The sequence below is a fragment of the Pan troglodytes genome, chromosome 6 (assembly GCF_028858775.2).
Source record: "Pan troglodytes isolate AG18354 chromosome 6, NHGRI_mPanTro3-v2.0_pri, whole genome shotgun sequence".
Classification (NCBI taxonomy): domain Eukaryota; kingdom Metazoa; phylum Chordata; class Mammalia; order Primates; family Hominidae; genus Pan; species Pan troglodytes.
Window position 1 is genome coordinate 41016392 of NC_072404.2, and position 15433 is coordinate 41031824.

General features: G+C 41.7%; 1 protein-coding gene across 1 annotated transcript in view; it reads right to left on the reverse strand.

Annotated features, from left to right (window-relative positions):
- Positions 1-13788, reverse strand: part of TBX20 (T-box transcription factor 20) — a 56962-nt gene extending 43174 nt beyond the window's left edge. Inside the window, exons 1-5 of the mRNA XM_522453.7 lie at positions 13103-13788; positions 9559-9811; positions 8278-8442; positions 4576-4684; positions 524-682 (exon numbers count right to left, since the gene is read on the reverse strand). Coding sequence (XP_522453.3) covers positions 524-682; positions 4576-4684; positions 8278-8442; positions 9559-9811; positions 13103-13229 — 813 coding nt within the window. The 5' untranslated portion in view covers positions 13230-13788. The remainder of the gene's footprint in view (positions 1-523; positions 683-4575; positions 4685-8277; positions 8443-9558; positions 9812-13102) is intronic.
- Positions 13789-15433: the final 1645 nt, after the last annotated feature.

The following is a 15433-nucleotide window of genomic DNA, read 5'->3' on the forward strand; positions in this document are numbered from 1 at the left end:
AGATATCTTGATGTTACATACTATAGTTTACTATCTAAAAAGACATTTAAAATCATTTTACCAGAATTATCTCACCCTAAATTATAGCTGAATAAACCTTACAAAATATCTAAAGTATCAGCAGTTTGGGCAGTTGGATAGAATAGGTGTGTTTAATTGAGCAGAGAAACTGAACTTTTAAATTTTATGAAGCAACAAGAACATGGTTATACATGTTACCAGGAGGAGGAAAAGGAGGCAAGTAACTTTCTGGAGAAGAAAATGTGAGAAGGCAGATTGGGGTAGGTGTGGGTGGGGAAGTGGGCAGTTAAAAACCTGACCCATAATGTAGAGATTCTAGAAACTATAGTGTAATACACAGTCACTCAACACAGTCTTAGAGGTCCTAGCCCTGAAACTCAATAGCTCTCTGCAAAGTGAACATCCATTTTGAGTACTGGGATATCTCTTCTCTCCAAGAAAATATAAGAACCTCCTAAATCCTTCTCTTATGCAGGAACTAAATTGTGAACTGTACACTCACCAGTTGATTCTGGTAGGCAGTGACTGCCGTAAAAACTGTTTCTGGAAAGATGAAAGTTCTAAATTCTTCAGACTTCAGGTTGAGCAATGAGGCTGTGTGGTCTTTCTTCTTAATGATGTGCACCCTTGGCTGGTACTTATGCATTGAGTTCAAAATTATCTACAACAAAAAGATGGGAAGTACTGAATTTTACATACTTATACTGCTAAACAGGCCAAATTACAGTGAGGCAAGAAAGAACCAAATGGTCTACAATTTCAAAGTCAATTTTAAGATATGGATCTACCCTTTCCAGCCTTAAGGCAAATCATTTTCACAAGATACTGCAGAGTCATTGTTGTGAATCACATTTTACCAAAACAACTGCAAACCACACAGGTTGTTTCAAGTGTCCTTTCTAAAATGGTAGGGGGAGAGGTCATCTGAAGGATAAGTTTTACCTATTTTTAAAAATCAAGTCTTTTAAATACTTTTGGTTTGCTAGTCTAGTTAGACCAAAGGACGCATGTCTAAATTTTCTAAAATAAGAAATCACATATTCTAAGAGGCCAGATTATTATTTATGTAGAAAAAAATAAAAGAGTTTAGAAAAGCAGTGGGGTGTTAGACAGACTTGGGTAAAAATTTTGAATCTGTCAGTTTCTAGTCCTTTAATCCTAAGCCAAGTGATCTCATCTCCCCAGTTCCTAGTTTTCTCATATGCAGAAACAGTACTAACCTCGTAGGGCTGGCACAGAGGAAACAGGAAGTGCTCAGTAAATGTGAACTGTATTATTATTAGTAATAGAAGGAGTATTTATGACAGCTTCCTTGATTTCTAACTTCTAGTTATTAAACCAAACTTGAATCGATAGCCATCTTCCATTCTGCAGCTAGTAAAAGTTGCCAAGTACTCAGAAATCATAAATACACCCTTGTTAACAAGGCAGCCAATAGGTAGTATTTTTCATGTATCTTTTAAATAAAATATAAAAGCTAGCCATTATCAGGGCAATAAAATTCAATTTCAGATATAAAAGGTTTCCCACATCTTCCCTCCTGTCACCCAGACAGCTATCTAAGTCTGCAAAATTTGGGGGTATGTCTTTCCGGGGATGAGAGGGCTCACATTGTATGCCCTCCTCTCCAAGGAGCTAGCAGAGAGCGTGACTCTCAGGAGACATCTGACTATAAACAGCCTGGCAGGACCAATGGCACTCTCTGCTGGTTGCTGCTGCTAGTCATGCAACTGATGGCTCCCCAGCTTTCTTGGCTAACCTGGGCGAGGGGCATGAGTGTTTCTGCCGATTGACTTTAGCAGAGTTGAATACTAGTCACTGTGGGATAACTGATATATAATCGCTCGCTCTCTGTGCTGAGATGTAAGCCAGCCTAAAGTTACGGGGTTTTAACTGCGATTGAATTTTGAACATGCTGCCTTTTTATGATCTCAAACTGGAACAGGAATAACTGAAACAAAGGAGATCTTTAAATGAATCAAAATAATGTTTTTGAATGATAATATGATCTGTTTGCATAATACATTTATTCAAAGGATTTCAAGCGATTGATCCTCAGCCAAATACTTGAATAAAGTTGAAGCAGCAAAACCAAACATTTTCCTCCTATCACTAATATAAGAAAAAAAAATTAACATTCATCATATATTCTACTGGGAAGATAGGAAGAATTTTCAAATCACACCCACCCACCCATACGTACACATACCAAAATGGAACAAGCCCTAAGCTTTAAATAAGCTGCTTCTTTCCCCACTTCTACCACCTGAAGGTTAATTTCCTTTGGGAAAGGTTACTGGACAGACTCAGACCCCAGACTGAGCCTCTAAGACCCCAGGGCTCCCTGACTCTCTGCTCAAGCCCTCCTGTGACTTGAAGACTAAGGAACACTAATAGAAACGTGGACTCTGCTTCACTCAAGAAATAATTCTTGAGAATAAGAAAGTTTCCTTTTCTGAAACTAAAACTGCATCTATAAGAGAGGCTTCTTCAGAACCTATTCAAAGAAGCTAGCTTAACAACACAAGATCTAAAAATCTTTCCTTGTATTAATAGGTTTCAGAACACACTAATTCTGGTGACAAAGGGTTATATTAAATATAATTTTTTTTTGAGATAGGGTCTTGCTCTGTCACCCAGGCTGAATTGCAGTGGCACAACCACAACTCACTGCAGCCTCGACCTCCCAGGCTCAAGTGATCCTCCCACCTCAGCCACCCAAGTGGCTGGGACTACAAGTGCAGGCCACCACATCCAGCTAATTTTTTGTTTTGTTTTGTTTTCATAGAGATGGAGTCTCTCTACGTTGCTCTGGCTGGTTTCAAACTCCTCAGATCAAGCAATCTTCCCAGGTCAGCCTCTCAAAGTGCTGGATTGCAGGTGTGAGTCACCGTGCCTGGCCAGTATAAAAGTTTTAAAGCTAAAATGCATATAAGCAACCATCTAAGACTAACCAGTTTTTTAAGGTATAATCTTGGTATAATCAGGCTAGACCCTAGAGCTTCTGAAATCTGGTTTAGAGCTATTACTACCCAACGAAGCTGATGCTAAAAGAAAAGCATTTCAATTATGGACAACGGATCTCAAAATGACTCTGAAGTCTTTTTGGAAAGACTCAAATAATTCCTCTAAAAGCTTCACATATAGAAAATTCTAGAATCATAAAAGAATTCCATTTTTCCCTGTAAAAATTTCCATTAAAGTTCAAGAAATTTTAATATAAATGACATTAAGAATGATCACTGACCTACAAAAAAATCACTCCATACTTCATAAATTCTAACCTGAAAAAAAACTTATCAGTGGAAGCATGTTAAAAAAAAAAGAAAAGAAAATTATGCCAATAACCTTAAAGATCAACTATCTTTCTTTTTCAATACACAAAAAAACAGAAGCATATTAAGCTACTTCCAATATCCCAACAGCACCACCAGTAGAGTCGTGAGTTAAGTGGCTACCCTGACTTGGTTGTAATAAACACAGTCTCCTGTAGTGCTAGCGCCTAAAGTGATTTATTTGGTTCCAGGTTTAATCCAACCATATGAAACCAAACCTAGAACTTTCTGATTATCTACTTACGACCATCTTTGTTGAGAAAGGTCTTCAAACACTTCCTCTAAATTGCACAGATTTGATCCTTACACATTGTATATATGTATCCAAATACCACATGTACCCCATAAATATGTACAATTATTATGTATCAATTAAAAATTATTAAAAGAAGAAAAAAATTATGGAAGTCTATCTAAAGTTTTCTTAGCATAAAATCTAAGACAGAATTTTTATGTGTATCTTTATTTAACAGCATGAAGTAACATCCCAGCAATGCCTTAAAAAGGCATTTTATCAAATATGTAAGGACCTGCATCATTGACTATTTGTTCTATTAAACTACTGATAAGAACACAGAGTTAATTTTTCTTTTTTCCACATTTTCATAAACTTTATACTGACACAAAATCAAATTGTTTTGTTTTTAATTACAGGGCTTCTTTATGCTTTAATATTCATGAAACTCTCCAAAAAAAAAGAAATGGTTACATAATGAGTAAACAGCACTTTCCCAAACTGATTTGGACATAAAATCCTTTTGTTATTTCATCTCACATACATATGTTCTATAGACTACACTTTGGGAAACCCCCATCAGAGGTCCTAGCCCTATTCTCTCTAGGTTTTATTATCTGCTATGCTGCTGACAGAAATTAGATGCTTAACCCAACAACAGGCTGTAGCAGCCTCCAAAAATGTATATTCCCTTAGTTTAGTTGGCTCGGGTGGTACAGCAATTTCAGAAGCCTTAGGAATTCCATGGAACAGAAGATCCCTGACCTTCTTGCATAGAAATGGCACACAGCATTCCCGTAAATGACCTATTACAAAATCAGTCAAGGTCCCCTGAAGAACACATAAATGTTCCCATAAAATGACTCAGAGATAGAAGGTGGGAAGGGGGTAGGGAAGGCAGGAAGGGACTCAGAGAGAGACAGTTTTGTGCGACTTGTCCATTCTATCTCAGGGAACCTGCACATTCCAAGGCATGGTACTTACATGGCCATGTTGATCCAGTTCATTGTTGGTGAGTTTCACCTTTTCAAAAGACACCATCTGTTTGAGTAGTTGCTCACCAGTAAAAGGAGAATCTGGATGCACATAGAGCCTAAGAAAATTAGGAGAAAACGTTATTGAGACTTCTTTAAAAAGTCTGTCTCTGTAGGTTATAAAACGTTCTAATTCTAAGGGAACACATAAACCATATATAAGTGGGAAATTTTATTGCCCCATATACTTTATTACTATTGCAATTTCAAAACAACTGTAAAATGTCTAATTATTTCTTCATGTACCAATTATCTAAATGAGATAATACTTAACAAATTTTCTATTAAAAGCTGAGCAAGGCATTGTTTAAAGGGGGGTGTGTGTGTGTGTGTGTGTGTGTGTGTTTTCATCTATCTAGTTAACTACTGGTCTGCTTCGATCAAACGCAAAATCTTCTTGTTGAAGGTGCTTTCAAAAGAAAAACTAGCTTACAATAATCGCATGAGTTCCTATTATAAACATCTCTTAAATAACAGTGAAAACATAAATAATTTAAAAGAGAAAATAATTTTAGAGAATCCATTTATTTAAACTTAAAGGTTTAAAGTTTGTGTTCTTTGTAAATATAAGATGGAGCAATTTTAATATAGGGACATGGAGAACTCCCAGTAGCCCACCGATCAGCTAGGATTCTGTTCTTCCTGTTACATTAAACACTACTGCTTTCATCATTATCTGTTTATGTGCTCACTAAATGAGAGTTAAAACAAGCTAGACACACTTCACATTATTCAATTTATTTATCTGTAAACAGTGTAAGCCAAAAAAAAGCTCTCACATCTTTTACGCACTCACAGTTAAATGCAGGTCACTTTTTCTACCTGTGACAACGCCTTAAATGCAGCTCTTTGTAAGTCCCCATCCTGGTATCTTCTTGACTTAAGTCTTTCTGAAGTCAGAGAGAGACTACAGAACTAATGAAGGGGAAGCAAAATCCTTGATTTAATAGGACAAATTCCTTTATCCACGTAAAAGGTTATTTACACCTAAATTTTATATAGGATCCTTATAACTACAATTAAACATAAATATTTTTACTAGGGCAAAAGCAAGGGATAAGAAGTCATAGAATTTTTCTTGCATTATTCATGTAAAGAACAAGAAATCTGTTCCATGGTTTGTCACACAGAGGACTAAGAATAGAAGAATTCTGTACAAATGCTGAAACTTACAAAGCCCACCAGGAGCAATGCACAAAAAAGGTTGACAGCACCAAAGACTCTTACCAGACCTACAGAGAAACTGTAAAGGCTTCAGGCATTTGTCTGCCTGTTAATTCCACTGTTTTTAGGAGGATTGCTCACAGTTGCCTTTCAATTATTCTTTGATAACACAACCACTTTTCAAGTACCATCCTTCCAAGACTGTAGCTTTATAGGTGCAATTGTTTTACTGATCAGAACCACATTCCTCCCTCTAAAAAAAGTCCAAAATTATTTAAAGTCCTAAAGTTGATGAAATGTTCCCTCTCTAAGGATCACATTCACCACATGTAATGGCTATTAGTAAAATATTAATGTAATTAAATATTATGTACTTTAAAGAAAAGGAGATGTCCTATATGAAAAGGTAACATTATTTTAGATCATAAGTAATATCTTGCTTATTATTACAATCAAGTGATACTGTCAAGCATTATTTCTTCCGATTAGGAATGACTGACCAATGAACTTCAGCCTGAACTAAAATGCTTCAAAGTCCTAAAACCATGGGAAATTTTTGCCATCAGTACAAAAATTATCATCTCCCAAGTTCTTCGTTTTTCTCTTATGGAGACAGATAAGTAGCAAACTATTTATTTTAATAATAATAAAGAATAGTTGCTAAATTATCTACTTTTTATCCCATAATAAGCTAAACATTTTTATTTAATATCAATCTAAAAAAGCTGAACTAGGATTAATGAAAAAATATACAGGAAGCCCCTCCTCTCACGTCCCCCAGAGACTTAAAATTCCAGCAATAGCTTAAACATGCTTCAGTTAAGATAGTGTATTGGTACACACTTTTCTTCTCCAACCAGAACAGATTAGTAACATAAACAAGGCATGTCATATTTCCAAAGTCCTGCTGGCCTGCATCAGCTCCTCATACCTTCAGATAGGAAGAAAATGTATGTTTAATAAGAGTGATTAACTTCTTAGAGGAAAGACTGGAGGGCAAAAAAAAAAAAAAAAAAAAAGAGGGTTTGCTTGTAGAAAATGGTTAGGAATCTGCCAAAATACTCTCTCAGGTTTAAAACGGTATTGAAAAGTTTGGAAGGTAGCTAAAGAATAATAGTAAACTATTTAACAGTAAATAGAAGAGAACATTAATTTTATTAATTTTAATATCTATTATAAACTGGTGAATCTTGCTCAACTAAAAAAAAACTAATAGCAATTGTTTTTTAGATTTTCTTAGTCTCGACTGTTATTTAATATACTGATTTGAAAGGGCTGGGAAGACGCCCTTTCTGGTCTCTTCCGAGAATGGAAAACTCTGAGAGATTGCTTTTAATCTCTTTTCTAGTGCACTTAGCATACGATAAACTCAATAATATAATAAACTACTAATTAAGCTGAATATTCTATCTGAACCATATGTGTAATTGTCTGTTGATTCTCTGCCTTGACTATGACTCCAGACTAGACACAAAGTACCAGCCGTAACTTAACAGTTCCCAAATCTGTACATTTAAATAAATTCTTAGCTCTGATACAAACTTTCAATCAAACACAAAAAATTAGTCATTAAACATAAACAACAAAAATTAGTCATTAAAGAAAAGCTATGAGGCTGGGTTTTAAAATCCCAAACATAAAGTCAGCCAATATGTTTTGTTTTGTATTATAGTAGGCAGTTACATTCCTGTAACTTCATCTATTATTCTTCATATAAGCAAGTATATGTTTTCCTGTTAGAACTCTCATTTAGTTAAAATAATAACAGTAAAGGTTTGCATGTGCTTTTTTAAGGATGGTACTCCTGGAAAAACTGTATTATTAGCAATGAATTTCACAAGAGTAAATATGCATGATCCCTAATATGTTAACTGAGGAATGTTTCATGTAAAAGAACCAGTTATTGAATTACATTCATCCACTAAAATTATAAAGGGAGAAAATAAGACTTGGCTTTATTTTTTTACTTAAAAATCTCTGAACCTTTATTGGTCAAAAACAACTGAATTTTACCTAAATGTTGTTTATTAAATGCAGTTATAACCATATGATTAACAAATACTTACTGTAAGCAACGATTTTACTAAAATACACTCTTCTAAAAAGGATTTTAGGACAACCATTTCATCAGTAGGTTTATTCACTCTGGTTTTAAGCAGCAATTAGAGAGGATGTCTATATTTATATTTATACAAAATGGGTCCACATTTCTAATGAATACTCAAATTGAAATTTAAGAAAAACTTTGAAATGAATTACTGCCTAACGAAACATAAACTTAAAGACAGTGTTTTCTCTATGCACAAACTACCTTTCTCAGAGCCTAGCCCATATTTTGTGTAGTCAATCCTGGAGTGTCCAGGCTTGGAATGCTCTCTTGCCAGAGCCCGCTGCTTTAAAAATACACTTGCTTAAAATTCACACAAGCCAGAAACATTCTGACAGATGCACTAACAGTTTTCTCAGTGAAAAATCCGGAGGCACGAACCTGGCTGGCAACGGCGGGTCGGCCTTGCCAGCCACCAGCCAGGAGGACCGGTGGTAGGCGTAGCGGTACCTCTTGTTGTCCACAGGGACGATGTCCATCAGGACTATGTACTTGGCCTCAGGATCCACCCCCGAAAAGGACACCCGGATGGTTGGAAACATCCTCCTGACAGAGAGAGAGAGAGAGAATGGGCCCTGCTTATGCTGCCTAATAAACTGACCTGAATTAGGAAGAGAGGAAGGGAGGGAGGGAAGGAGGGAAAGGGTCTGACTCCCCTCTCTATCCGGTCCACAAACCCCTCTTTTGTTTTGTTTAAAGCCTCAGAGAAGTGAATACAGAGACAGGGTTTTCTTCCAAGCCTAGATAATTTTAAGTGTCACCTTTGAGCAAGTGTTAATTGCTAGGTGAAAAGGTGGGGGTGGGGGTGGGGGTATGTGTTAACTCCAGAAGGTCTGTGATTAGGGAAAACCCCATGCGTTTTAACGATCAAGCACATTAAGTGTCCCAGGACCCGAAGTCCCTGGAGCTGACCCAGTCACACAACTCACCCGCATCCCAGCCAGAAAACTCTGCTCTTGCAAAATAAAAGCCAAAAGCAGAGGTTTCTGGGAAGGATTTCTCAGATACCCTGCAGGTATTTTCTGCAGTCCCAAGAGCTAGAGCCACCAAGTTTTACCGGCCTCTGCCCCATCCCAACCTCCCTGCAGCCCTGCAGCTTCCTGCCTGGCCAAAGCCCGCCCGGCTCTGGCGCCAAGAGGCCCCGAGCAGTGCTCTTTCCTACAGGGAATTTTATCGTTTCAAATTTCATTCTTCCGCCCAGGTTTTAATTTTAGTTTTTAATGGGAGCTGGCAGCTTTTGCAAATTGAGGCTGATAAAAGGGAAGCTACTCACCTATCTAGAAGCACCCAGCAGCTCACCAGGCACCCAGGCACAAATTCCTCCTCCTTCCAGATCCCGACCCTCCACCCGCCAAACCTTCTCCAGCTCCAGGGAAAGCAGACCACACCCTTCGGGGTTAGTGTGTCTCCCTGGTCCCTGTGCCCTTCTCAACAAAGCCAGGGTGGGGCTTCCCATGACCAAATCCTGAGAACGCAAATGACTAGACATCCTGTAGCTCCTAATGCAAGCTGGTGGAAAGAAGCTGCCCTGGAGCCAAGCTGTCTCTCTGCTCCATGACCAGCCAGCTCTCATCTAGTTCCTGGAAGCACCCTCAACTACCCAGGGAGTGTCCTGACTCTCCACCCCCAACCCCCAACCCCCAACCCCCAAGTCCCAACTACCTGCCCGACTTGGTGATGATCATCTCGGTGCCCAGCTCATGGAATTTGTCCCAAAGCTCCTTGGTCTCCAGGCTGCAGGCAATTTTGGCCATTTCCTCACTGGGGATGATGGGGGTGGTGGGGATCAGTGGCTCAGTGCACAGAGAGGAGGAGGACGGGCTGCTGCCACTGCCTCCACCAAATTCCCCATGAGCATCCAGGCTGGTCAGCTCACCCAGGGGCTGGGCACAGGACGACTTCTCCACAAATTGCTCTGGAAGTAAAGAGAATTGTGAATGACAGCTGACACTGTTCAACAAGGAAAGATCTGGAAAGAACAGCATAACCAAAATGGTCACTTGGATTTGACTCAGGAAAAGTTAAGCTCAGAAACTCCAGGCAAGGCTGTAGGGATGACCCATCATCACTGTATAAAATTACCTGGGATTCCCACGGAGTAGCATGCCCAGTGTTTCCTGACCAAGCTAGTGAGTTCTAGAATGACTGCTTTTCACCATCAGTACTGCAGCCCACTTTGGGAAATAAAAATGTAAGAGTGGAAGAAGGGAAGGGTGATGATCATGAGGGATGAAAAGCAAATATTCCTATTGTCACCCCTCCCAAATTCTAGACTTCGTAGCTCTTGGAACTGATGCCAGTCCTGCCTCTTTGACAACCAGGAGAAATTTTTCTCCACGGAGACAAAGGGAGCGAAGAGATCAGCACCTTCCTCACCTGGAGAGGAACTTTCCTTCCTTCCTGGAGCCCTCTCTCCATAAGAGAAAAGGAAAGGAGGATAGGAGGGTAAAAGAAAAATGGGGAATGTGGTTTACAAAAATCAGTCACTTCACCTCTGTGCCTGACTTTCAGTTTTCTAGGCTTTATGACGAGAGTTAGAACATTTTTATAATATTCTTCCCAGCCCGAGATCTTACGAAAGATGCTAGCATACAGCTTGCTAAATCACAGGAGCAGGTTCTGTGGGCCATTTTCAGAAGAGGCTTAGAACAATTACTTGAGGGGTGAGGTATAAAATTTTTATTTCTCCCAAAAAGGTCCTAGAAGTGAGGACAACAACCTCAAATCCAGACCAGCAGTGTATTAAAGTGAGAAGAATGCTCTGCCATCCACCACCAGGTTGGAATACTGCTGCCTATGAACCAAACATTCTCCCCCACAGCTGATAAGGGCCTCGGACTACACCAGTCACTTTGATGGAATACAGGGAGACTTCTGTAATTGTCCCAATTATCTTCCATCCCTTAAAAAAGAAACTACTTGAATTTGCAATGTGAAGTTGATCTCTTAAGTGCCCTCAAGAAATCAAAGCCAGTTCTAAACGTATGTATGTACATGTACATGATGTGTGTGGGCATATGGGACACGCACAGATCATAAGGTGTTTTATTTCCTACACATCCGTACATGAAGAAAACAGGAAACAGAGTGGTTTTACTTTTACTTCTCATGCAATGATAATCCAACCCATGAAAATGTTTTAACTTAAGAATAATCAAATTAACTGCCATCCTGATTTTTTTCAGATTAACGAAAGGAAACCATACCATAACAAAATCTTATTTTCTACTAATATTTTCAGAAACGCATTCACATAATGTCTTCGGAGGGAATTAAGAAGTAGTGTTAATGACTTTTTTTTCTGACAACTGAAAGAGGCAAACTCCCTAAGCCCCAGACTGACCAATGCATCAGGATGGGAAGCAGGAGAGGAAGAAAATGAAATAGAAATGCTTCAGCAGACTGAAGCTGTTCTTTTAAATAGACTTTGTATGTTTAAAAGGGCAATCCTGGGACACACTGGAATCCCCCTCCCCACTCTATAGTTTGCTTCAACAAAAGTCCCACATTCTCTCTTAACAGAACTTTTAGGTGTTTCTCTTGATAGAGTCCTTGGCTTGCAGTCACCTCTGTTGAACTGGCCAGTGTAAGGGACAAGAACGCCTGCTAGTTCTTTCAGAGCCCATCTCAAAAGCCAGGAGAGGGACATGCATTTTATACTAGTGCCTATATGTGTGTGTGGGCATGGGGGTAGGGTTGGAGTTGTGAGCTGGGCATGGCTTTAAAGTTCAAGATTTAGAAATTTCGATATAAGGTGGCTTTTCTCAGAAAAATAAAGAGAGAAGGAAGCAATGTTGAAATGACAGTGCAGCTGGGGCTGGCATGTTTCCCAATTTGCTGTCTACACTTCTGTCGGGAATCCTCTTTTCCTGCTATGTAACAAGCTGAGATGTTTACAAAGAATTCAGGGGCCCCTAAACAGCAATGCATAATGTTGAGAAGTCGCACAATATAACTTTGAAATTGTTAGTTATATTTTTCTAAACAATTGGATTTTGTTTGATTGATTGTCTCCATTCTTTGGCAGGTTTAGATTTAGATGGGAGGTGGGTGGGAAGAACCAGGGGAAAGGGGTGAAAACTTAGAGGACAGATTTTTTTTTTTTTTTTGACATTCTGTTTTCTACAGATCTACTAGTTTCTTTTTCCTTGGTTTCAAGTAGCTACAGGAATTTTACTTCTCTCATCTTTAAGCCCAAACACCTTATTTTTGATTTCTAACACTTCCTTTTTTTCATGTTATCATTATTTTGGATGTGATATGTTAAGTGTTGGGAAGGACAGAGAGAAGAAAGGAAAAATTGGGGAGGGTTAAAAAAGAAAAATTAAGTTTGCTATCTGATTTTCACATTGTAGTGATACCAGATGATCAGGCTGTGTAACAATTATTTCCTGGGGATCCACGAGGCAATGATGAGAACACTTCTTTTTCTCTCAGTTGTAAAGAGATTCTTAAATATGTATCTTGGGGTGGTTCTTTTCCATGTAATTCACTAGTGTTAAGAAGAACACAATCCCTATTCTCCCTTTACTCCTAGCCTAGTGTCTTCTATAAATGGTAAAGGTTGTTAAACAAACAATATAACTAAAAGTAGAGGAATTTGAGAAATGGTTACTGGTTAGTGTTTTTGCCAACCTCAACTGAAAATGACGACAGTTATAAAATGATGCCTTGGTGATAAGTCTAGAGCTTCAGTGAATAAAATGGTTCGTGTAGGGAGAACTGGCTTATTCTGCTTTACAGTGGTTTCAAAGAGCTTGCTCTGTTTTGTCTATTCAAGTCAGAGGAAAACCAAAATTAAACTGGTTTCTTATGAAGTCCTTTAGCGTCTCCTTGGTTTCAAACGCACAAGCAGGTGTTACATGCACAGTAAATCCTGTTGAGCCTTAAAAGGGGTTTTATTATTATTTTTCCATGAATGTTTTTAACCCAACAAACATACACACACACCATATGTCTGATCTGATATATGGATTCTAGACAACTTAGGAGACCGACGGGCCCAGATATAAGATGCACATTCACAGCATTCAACAGACTGAAGCCTCCAAAGAAAACTTGGACCCAAAAGAAAAAGATCTCCCACCCGCGATGTATGGCTCATGGCTTGAGCATCAGACGTTGCTGCGAGCCGCCTGCAGCCAGGGGCACAGACGGATGCGCAGCATCCCCAGTCCTCGGCGGACAGCCAGGTAGCCCAACTTACCCAGGGGTTTGATTGTGTTCTCCGTCGCCTCCTTCTCCTTAGAGCCGCCGCTCGACATGAGCGCGGCAATGGAGAAGGCGTTGGCCCGGGAGGAGAGTTGGGGCTTGGGGGACGCCGTGAACTCCATGGTCCCCAGCACGCGGTCCTGGCCAAGGACGGGGTCGTCCGAACTGCCGTCCAGATTCCCCAAGGGAGACAAAGACCCGAAACACAGCTCAAAGTTTCCGAGAGTAGTCACAGCGGGGCCAGGGACTCCAGAAGTGTCAGCTCCAACGACTCCAGAGCTGCACACTGGCCTCTATCCCCCACCGCAAAGCCCCAGAGCCGCAGAGACTTCGAAGGCAGCCGGAGAGGAGAGGGCCCACCGAGCGCTACGGCGGGTGCGCACGCCCCGGGGCGCTCGGCAGGACGACAGTCTGCACAGCCCGAAGGCGGAAACGAGCATCAACTGCACAAAGTCCTGGGGTCCTGGAGCATCCCCTCCGCGTCCTTCCTCCCTCTGGGGCTGGGGACAGCCGGGATGTCCCAGGCTGAGGTGGCCACCAGCCGAGCGCGGCTGCTAAGACGCTGGCGTGGGGAGCGCGGCGCGGAACTACGGACAGTGAGCCCTGGCGCTCGCTGCCCTGCGCCTTAATTTGCTGGCGGCGGCGATCCCGGAGGCCCGCAGCCAGTCAGCGCCGTCTCACGTCACCGCTTCCTGATTCCGCCGCCGGGGGCGGGGCCGCGGGCCGGGCGCGGAGGGCGCGCCCAGGGTGCGGCGCCCGCGTGGCCTGTCGCCCCGGCTGTACGGTACCCCAGCACAGGTTCAGGGAAAAGGGTGCCACCACTAGGCTGACGCAGCAGCCATGGACATCCCCACCTGGTCTCGCAGCCCGGGGCGGGAGGGCGGTGCGCGCTGTCGGGAGAGGACACATCACCGCGGCCTAACGCCCGAGATCCGGGCATGGCCCAGTTGGGGAAGCTATGACCAGACCAGAGGAAGCCTCGGGAGTTCTCGCTTTTTCCATTCTTTTTCTTACCTGCGCTCAATGTTCCAAAAGAAAGTAGGGAAGCGCTCAGTAGAATCCGGCGCCTCTGAGCCGGCGCCAACTGGCCAGGTCCATACTCGGGGCAGATCCCAGGGCTGGGACTCTCATTCGATGGTCCCAAATTTGATCTCTTTTGACAGTGGGGTTGAGCAAATGCAGCCCTGAAAAAGATAAGCTTAGCGGGAGCTGCGGGCATTTGGCAAAGGATGCTGCTCTCAGAACCGTGGCTTCTGCTCCTCACCAGTGCGTCTCTAGCCTGGGGCTCCTATTTTCCCTAGAGGGACCCTGGAAAATGGGACGGCTGCCGAAGAGAAGGCGAAGGTCAGGGCGCGGAGCTCTACGGTAACCACGCGACGCGTAGTGGGAGAGTGCGAACCTTATGGTAGCGCCCGGACTAAGCGGACACAGACCCCTCTGGTTTTACAAAGGCGGCTGTGACCAGGACTTCCCACGGCCTTGTTGGAGGGCGTCCTGTTAGCCCTGCTCAGCCTGAATAACTCAAATTCTCCGAATTCGCAGGGTAATCCGCTTCGCTTGGAGCCGTGTAAACTCAGGCTGACATACACACTCAAGCTGTACATGTAAATATTTGTTCTCTTTTCCAGCCAGTCGGTCTGGCTATTAGAAGCCTCTTCGTGGGTCTTAAAATTAAAATAATAATAATAATTTTTAAAACTCCAACTTTTCACTGCACCACCCCCTACTCCTGAAATAAATTTGTGGGGGAAAACGGCAAGTTAAAATAGCTGTCGAAAACGTTTGTGTGAACAAAATGATGACATCTGGAAGAGTCGTGATTTCAGCCTGTCTTGGTCATCGTGTGTCAATAGTTTTTAACAAGGTGCTGGATGAAGGTGACTAAAAAATGCATTCTCATATCACTATCGAAGTTCGAAGTGTCGATTTATAAATGTTTGAGGAAATTCGTAAAACCATAGACTTTGGTGCTGGAAGGAATTTACGCTGTCTTCTAGCCGGTCTCCATGTGCGTTTGAGAGAGAAAAACAGGGCCCGACGTGGCAGAGCGCGCATCTCCCCCCAGTCCACCTCAGCGGCTAGAAGCAGACGGAAGGGCAGGACTCACACTCCGGGCCCCGACCCTGATCAGCCCCTGGCCCTGCAGCTGTGGCTGGGCTGTTAGCTGAAGAGCCAGAGTAGAGTTAACGACGGCTGGCAAGCAGAGGGCTTTCAGATTAAACCGCAGGATGCATCTGAGGATCCGTTTCTATTCTTGAATTTTTTTCTGGTTTTGGACAACCCAGACCCAATCCGGACCCCTTTTTTGGTTATTAAAGTCCCCCGC